The sequence below is a fragment of the Rattus norvegicus genome, chromosome 10 (assembly GCF_036323735.1).
Source record: "Rattus norvegicus strain BN/NHsdMcwi chromosome 10, GRCr8, whole genome shotgun sequence".
Taxonomy (NCBI): Eukaryota; Metazoa; Chordata; class Mammalia; order Rodentia; family Muridae; genus Rattus; species Rattus norvegicus.
Genome location: NC_086028.1, coordinates 43585682 through 43593906, shown reverse-complemented (window position 1 = coordinate 43593906; position 8225 = coordinate 43585682). Strand labels below are relative to the sequence as shown.

Genomic DNA, 8225 nt, shown 5'->3' with positions numbered 1-8225 from the left:
GTTTTCCCAGAAGGATTCTGAAAGAATGCCAATGAGGTCCAATCTTGCACAGGCAGCCAGAGCATTTAAGACTTAAAGGCCTTCAATAGATGCCAAAATTTCTTTTCTACCTATGTCTTCAACGTTAAGTGAGGATTATTTTTTAAAGCAAAAAACCAACTACCTTACAAATTCACAGTGGGATAAAAGTTTCGAAAATGTGCTGAGTATCAGAGGTTTTAAAGCCAGGATTTCCTTTTGGATATACAGATTAAATAGCTTGATTCACTGGAAATAGACACTATATTTAAAAATTATTCAGAAGCATAGTTGTGACTTTCTACCTGCTATTCTAGGTGTCTCATCTTTCTCATATTTTTGGGCAGGTTCATTTTCTGTTCTTATTTAATATTCCATTGTTGAGGAGAAACCCTAGGAAAGTGGGATGTATATCTCTAATATACAGTCACTTATGATGTAGTTAAATTTTGTTAGAGTTACATTTATAAAAAGACCGGCAGTCCACACATTGAGTCATCTGGAGGAAAAGCTTGCCATGGTCCTCTTATTAAAGAGCTCAGATTGATGGAAGATGGAATTCTGGCTTGGTCACTGCACAGCCCCTTAGCTGACAAAGGAGTGTGGCAGTCAACAAGTTACTGAAGGGAAGCCGGATTCTCTGATGAGTTTGCTATAGCAGTGGTGCTGTTGCTGGTGAGTTATGCATTGGGATTACTGGGTAAAGTGCGTTGTTCTACCTGTAACCCATACTCTTGAATTGAATCAACTCTTGGAGAGATGCACACTCCAGCTACTGCTTTAAAAAAATACCTGTAATATCAACATTTAGGAATGCTGCCCATTGCTATTCTTGAGCATAGAACCCTTCTTACAAGGAGAAAGGGGCTAGGGCTGTTCCAGTTCCAGGGACAAGATTGCCACCAAATATGCCATTTCTCAACATATTTAGAATATTTCTGATTTGACAATTGTGGCTAATTTATTAATCACAGAGGTGAGATGTGATAATTTGACACACATGAACAGTGCATAGTGTGCATGGATAAACATCAGGCTAGTGTACACGTTTTACACTGATTCCAAGTGACCCTTATACTGACTCTCATTGGGTAATAGATGTGATTTTGACAGGGATTCGCAGGAGTAAGGAGTTCAAATGTGTCCACTGCTCTGGGCTGCCACAGCACACTCTGTCCTCCAAAGGGAAGCAGCCACATCTAAAACACATTGTGTTAGGGATGGCCTGGGGAGGTTTATAGAACCAGAGCTGCTGCTGTTGCTGCTGCTGCCATAGACTAAGTTTTGTCTTTAGAGGATAAGAAACCAGACTAGGGGATTTCTAACATATTGAACAAAAGCAAAAATTCTGCTCTTACTGTAATGAAGAGAAAGAAAAATTTATCTTTTCCAAATTCTGAGCATTTAAAACTGACTTTATCAGGTGTAAGGATTCAGCAGACACTGACCAATGCTTTTAATGCTGAGAAGTGAGGACAGGGCTGGTCTTAGTGGCCTAGTTCCTATCCCAGCTTTCAGAAAGGTCAGGACAGGATTAGAGTTGATAGCAAATCTGAGGTACGGAGCAAGATGAATGAGACTGAGTCTTGAAAGTCAATTACTAAGGTTGTATCGCAGGGCACAGTGCATGCCAAGGTCAGGTATTTGATCCCAGTAGCACATGCGCAGGCACACGCACATGCACCATGGAAATCAGCATGTAATGCCACACTTTCAGCAGGGTCCTGATAACATCTGACACTTGGGGTAATTGAAGAAAAAGCAGAAACTGTGGACAATCTGGCATTTTATTGACTTAAGCAATAGTGGGGTGGGGTGGGTTAACTGAAGTCTTTATATGAAAGGTGGTAATCATTTCCTACCTTGCACTTCTAATTTCTGCTAAATTCTCCTTCATAAGTCATATTTTGAGATTTTGAAAAATTGTTGCCTTCTGCTCTGCTACTTTAAAATACTCTACTTGCTTTATGCAACAGGTGAATATTTCATGTATAATGTAATAAAATGCTTAGTATGGTTTCACATGATGTTCTCTTGCATTACATAATCCTGTTGAGGGCATATAGCGTCTTCTTATTTTTTACATTGTACAATGATCTCAGTGTTTTGTTCATTTCCTGGACACATTCTGTGTTTTGATTTCCTAAGACTCTCCTGTACATATTATGTTCACACAGATAACAGAAGGGAGTGAGTGAACACTGTCAAGAAAGAGACCCAACTCCAGTCTGTCACCAGAAAGGATCTGCAGCACGTATAGAAAATTTGCTGAAAATTATATAACTGTTGATTTTATGATTATTGAAATTTCATTCTGTGATCTCAAAAATGTTTATTCTTATTTCCCCAGTTATAACTTATGAACAACATTGAATCAAAAGAGATGGACGACTCCATCCGTGTACAAATGGTAAGGACAGAGAATCCAAATCATGTTTTAAAGCTGACTGTGTCAAGCATGAATGGAAACAGCAAAGTCTTCCATTGATGCACATGAAACAACAATTAGCAAAACTAAAAGCATTAAAAATAAAAAAAGTATATATATATATATATATATATATATATATATATATGAAAGCTTATTGTACAGGGAAGGAAAACTATCAAATGTAAAAGTTGTCATTTTCTCCTCAAGGACAGATGTCATCAGGCCATGCCCTTTCCACATTATATCTGCTTTGATTGTTCCTTCTAAGTCATGGAGACAGGAAACCACAGCTCTGGGACAGACTTCACCTTGGTTGGTCTTTTCCAATGTGGACACACGGACACCTTCCTCTTCACAATCATTGTCCTCCTCTTTGCAGTGGCCCTCATAGGCAACATCACTCTGGTCCATATCATCAGGCTGGACCGAACACTCCACACCCCCATGTACTTCCTCCTCAGCCAGCTCTCCATCATTGACATGATGTACATCTCCACCACTGTGCCCAAGATGGCAGCTAACTTCCTGTCAGACACCAAGACCATTTCCTTTCTGGGATGTGCAATTCAAACCTTTTTGTTTCTGACCCTGGGTGGGTCTGAAGCCCTCCTGCTGGGTTTCATGTCCTATGACAGGTACATAGCCATCTGCCAGCCCTTGCACTACCCTGTGCTCATGAGCAGAAAGATCTGCTGCTCCATGGTCGCTGGTGCCTGGAGCAGCAGCTCCATCAATGCTTTAGTGCACACAGTGTATGTATTTCAACTTCCATTCTGTGGATCTAGGATTAACCACTTTTTCTGTGAGGTTCCATCTCTCCTGCCACTGGTGTGTGAAGACACGTCCCAATATGAGCATACAGTCCTCCTGAGTGGCCTTGTCATTCTGTTGTTACCCTTCCTGGCCATCCTAGCTTCCTATGCTCGGGTGTTGGTTGTTGTATTCCAGATGGGTTCAGGGAAGGGACAGAGTAGAGCAGTGTCCACCTGCTCTTCCCACCTGACCGTGGCCAGCCTGTTCTATGTCACTACTCTCTCCACCTACACCCAGCCACACTCCTTGCATTCTCCTGGGAGGGACAAAGTGGTGGCTGTGCTCTACTCGATCATCACCCCTGTTCTGAACCCTTTCATCTACAGCCTGAGGAACAAGGAGGTCATGGGGGCCCTGAGGAGACATATGGGATGATGGTTATAGACACAGAAAGTGGGTCTTTGGGTTGGCCTGTGGACTGATGCAAAGCCTGGTCTTGGCAATTTCTGGGATGATTTCAGGATTGATATTCCGGTGGAAGCGTATCAGATTGTCTTACTGACTGAACAAGAGCATGAACCTTTGCCCCCCACTCCACAGTGACACACTGACTTTTATTTGAATGTTGTCTCTGAAGGAGATGGAAGGGCTTTGTCCCTGGACCTGCCATCTCTGACTGCCTGTGAGGCTGGATTGGCTTTTCACAGAACCTTCTGTCCTGGTGCATGGAACCGTGGATTCTCAGACTGTGGGAGTCAGTACAGGTGTCTGCTATCTCTTTCTCTCAACGCTCTTTCTGCAGTTCATGAGTACAGATGGACGTTTGCAGACATTTTACATAAATCTGTAATGTTTTACTGATTTTCTTTGCATATACAATTATTATATAAGAGTTTGTGTTTTTATACTGTGAGTGTTTTAAGGACAGTTCTAAAAGATATATGGAAGGAGATAATTCAATGCTTGCTTTAATGCTTGTGTGACTATTACCTCCTGAGTAAGAGTTCTAAGATATCCCTCAATGACATCTTTCTGACTCCCTTTATCAATACCTTCCCAAAAATTCACTAATGGCTTTGCAATAAACATCATCAATGGATCTGTCTGACAGAATGCACTCTGTGTCTTTCCATGACCAACTTTATGTTGATTTTCTGCAGTCATACTAGCTTAAGATAAGTACATTTAGACAAAAAGACACAGAATGATTCTGCTTTAAAAATCCATAGACAATTTCTGTATTTTGTCCATGACTAATATACAATACGGATCAACAGCAATAATGTTATTTCAAATGAATTTCCTTTATAAGTAGTGACTATCCTGGAGTTCCCTATGTGGACCAGAATAGCCTTAGACTACTTTTGGGCAGAAAGTTGTATGGCAGCAGGCAGATTTAAAAAAATCTACTGTTTTTGTTTTAATTTAAATTTACAGATGATTGTGAGCCACGTGAAGATGCTGGGAATCAAACCTGGGTCCTCTGGAGGAGCAGTCAGTGCTCTTAGTGTTGATCCAGCTTTCTAGTGCCCAAGCATGCTTAAAATAGTTCAATCCTTGTCATGTAATCCAAGACCCAATTAAAAAAAAACTTGTGTTCACCTGTGAACTGGTGTAAGTAACATGACAAGTAATTCTCAGTAGTAAAATACATATGTTGTGGAGCTAGAGTGATGGTGTAGCAGTTAATAGCACTGGCTGCTCTTCCAGAGGAATTGAGTTCAAATCCCAGCACTTTTGTAAGGTAGCTCACAACTGTCTGTGGCTCCATCTCCAGGGTACGTGAGGCCTCTGGGTACGTGAGGAGCACTTTAAAATATTTCACACCATATATATTGTTATAATAATAATTATAACGATGATGATGATGATGATGATGATGATGATGCGGGTGTAGATGTGGATACGTGCATATGAGATTCCTTATAATTGGTGCCAATAATTACAGTAATAATTATAAGGACAGGTGGAAACACCTCTTCATGGCACTAATGAAAATGAATTGCATCTGTTTTCAGTGTGTGGGATCCCATTCCCCTATCTGGGCTGACTTGTCTGGCCTCAGTGGGAAGAGGATCCACCCTGCCCTGCTCAGACTCGATGGGCCAGGGTGAGGGGATAACCAAGGGGTTCCCAACCTGCTCAGAGGAGAAGGGGAAAGGGGATAGTGGAAGAATTTTGTGAGTGGGAACCAGGAGGGGGAAGCAATCAGATGTAAATTGAATAAATAATTAGTGCAAATAAAGAATGTACTGCACAATTTCCATGTGCAAATATGTGTGTATATAATTTGCCTATTATACTATACTATATATGAATTCATAAATGTATGTGACAATAATTATCAATAAAAGGAAGCTATCAAATTGAACTTGGTGAATGTGGATAGAATTTAAGGGAAGAAAGGAGCAAAATATTGTTACTGTATTTTACTTAAATATATAGTATAATTTTAAACTGAAAGGGAACATAGCCAGAGATACCCTACAAAGGAGAAAAAAAAAGTGCTCTCAAAAGACATGGGCTATTTAATAGAAATTTAAGTGTCAGGCACAGGATATCTCCCTCAAATTTGCTTGATTTTCTATTTCTGTGACACAGCACTCTGTCACTGGAGAGATAGCTCAGAGCACTATCTCTTCTTCCACAGTGTCTGGGTTGAATTTGCAGCACCAAATCACAGCACACAACTGCCTGTAACTTTATTTTGAGGGTATCTGATTCCTTCCTACCAATGCAAATAAAATAAAGTCATAAAATAAGAATCGCAACCTCCATGAACAGCTCGCCTTTACTGATTTATTTTCTTGTCATTAATGTAATCCATAAACTCACTCTAAACGGAAAGGCTGAGGTTGCTAAGTATCTTCAATACTCTGACCTCATGTGATTGAGGGTGAACTGTCCCTACAGATCCTGCATTTGAATCCTTGGTCCCCAGTTGCAATGGTTTTGATTGGGGTGGGGGTTGGAACCTTTATGACATGGAGCCTTAGTGATGTGTGTCACTAGGGTGGGCCTTGAGATTGTGGACCTCAGCCTTTTCTCCTATCCTGTGTTCCATTTCCTGAGTGCAGCTGCAATGTGACCAGCCAGCCTCCTGTCTGAACCACCATACTATCCCTGCCTGCTATCATGTCCTTGACATCTTTGTGGTAGTATTCCTCTGGGACTGTGAGACAAATAAACTTTTAGCTGTTTTCAGCAGGGTAATTTATCACAGTACCAGTAAAATAAATTAGTACAGAAATTGGTACTAAGAAGTAGAGCCATTGTTATGAAAAAAAAACTGACCATGTGATAGTTGGGACTCTGGAAGAGACTTCTGGTTGCAGTGAAGAATTTAAGTCCTTAGGAACTTAGTGTAACATTTGTTAGAAGCTGAGAAACAAGACCTTTGAGAAAATTGTGGTCAGTAGACACCTAGCTTGTGACATTTCAGAGGAGAGCAAAACATCTACCAGGAAGTAGATAGATTCCAGCCATTCATGTGATATGTGGACCAAGAATCTGGCTTCATTATACCCATGTCCTGAGGACTTGAGTGATATTGGATGTAAGGATAGTGGACTAATTGGATTGGCAGAAGATAGGTGTGAGAGCAAGTCTAAAGTTTAGACAGTGTATACACAGGGAAGCAACTGTAGTTGTTGAAGAAGATAGTGCAATGAAACTTAGTGCTTGGTACTGTGACAATGGGGAAAGCAACTTGATATCAAAACCCTACCTACCCATCAAAGGCTCCAATGTGTAAACATGCAAGTTTACAGGAAACAAGAAAGGTTTGACTGAGCCTTTGCTCCTTGACAGCAACCACCTAGGAGATGCTTCCCCAGGGTCAGAACTGATCCATCGCTGGTCAGGTGGGAGACCCAGTGGGCAGGCTCCTTGCCAAGCTGGCATCAGACTTTGGCAGAATTATCCACTCTATCTGAAGGCCTGAAAGATGAAGGACTGGGGGTGGAGCATGGAGAGCAGCTGAGGTCAGGCAGTGTGTGGTGGGGTCCAAGTCCCTGCAGGAAGCTGTGAAGGTGAAGCCTAGATTGCAGTGGAGACCCCAGGATGTTGGGGATACAGGACTGTGGGACATCTGCCAAGGAAAACTGTGCACGTGGTGAGGAGCAGCCCAAGGCAGAGTCTATGTGTGCTACAGGCAGCCAAGCTGGAGAAGTGGGGCTACCTACGCCTTTGGAACTTAGAGTCTTTCAAGTCCTAGATGCCACACATGGAACTATGGAGTTTAGATCTTGCTGTGACTTGATTTTGTTTTACTATGCCTTCATTCCTGTCCTTTTGATGGAGAATATATATATGATATTCCTTTATATATTGAAAATTTAAAAGTTATGTGCTTATTCACTTTACATCCCAATCAAACCCTGTCCTCCCATTTCCCTCCTCACACAGTTCCTCCCCCCCATTCCTTCTCCCCATCTCTGAGAAGGGAGAGCACTGGCTGAGTACCAATCCACCCTGATGCATCAAGTCACTAACAGACTGGGCTCATCCTCTCCCACTGAGTTCAGACCAAGACAGGCCAATTAAGGAAATAGGATCCCCAGGCAGGCAACAGAGTCAGGGACTACCCATTCTGCTCAATAGGAGACACACATGAAAACCCTGCTCCCCATGTGCTACATATGTGTGGAAGGCCTAGATCCAGCCCATGAATGCTTCAAGAAGGTTACAGACCACCACATATATTGGACCACAAAAGATATTCTTCTCTCTGTATACTAATCAAAAGAGTAAATATCCAGAATGAAGAAAGACTTTTAAAAGCTGCAAGGGGAAAATGCCAAGTAACATATAAAGACAGACCTATCACAATCACACCTGATTTCTCAGCAGAGACTCTATAAAATCCAGAAGGTTCTAGGAGGATGTTTTGCAGACTCTGAGATACCACAGCTGTCATCACAGACTACTATATCTAATAAAACTTTAGCTCTTACTTAAAAAACATGTTCTCAACAAAATTAGAAAGTCTACATGAAATGATGATTTTCTGGGTAGATTCCAC

The 8225-nt window shown here is 41.5% G+C and overlaps 1 protein-coding gene across 1 annotated transcript; it reads left to right on the top strand.

Moving 5' to 3' along the window:
* The first annotated feature begins 2719 nt into the window (after positions 1-2719).
* Positions 2720-3637, top strand: Or2ak5e (olfactory receptor family 2 subfamily AK member 5E). The gene has a single exon (NM_001000777.1). The coding sequence runs from the start codon at positions 2720-2722 to the stop codon at positions 3635-3637; it is 918 nt and encodes a 305-aa protein (NP_001000777.1).
* Positions 3638-8225: the final 4588 nt, after the last annotated feature.

What these genes read in the sequence shown, in the direction of transcription:
- Or2ak5e (NM_001000777.1), top strand. Translation starts at nt 2,720, where the DNA reads ATGGAGACAGGAAACCACAGCTCTGGGACAGACTTCACCTTGGTTGGT.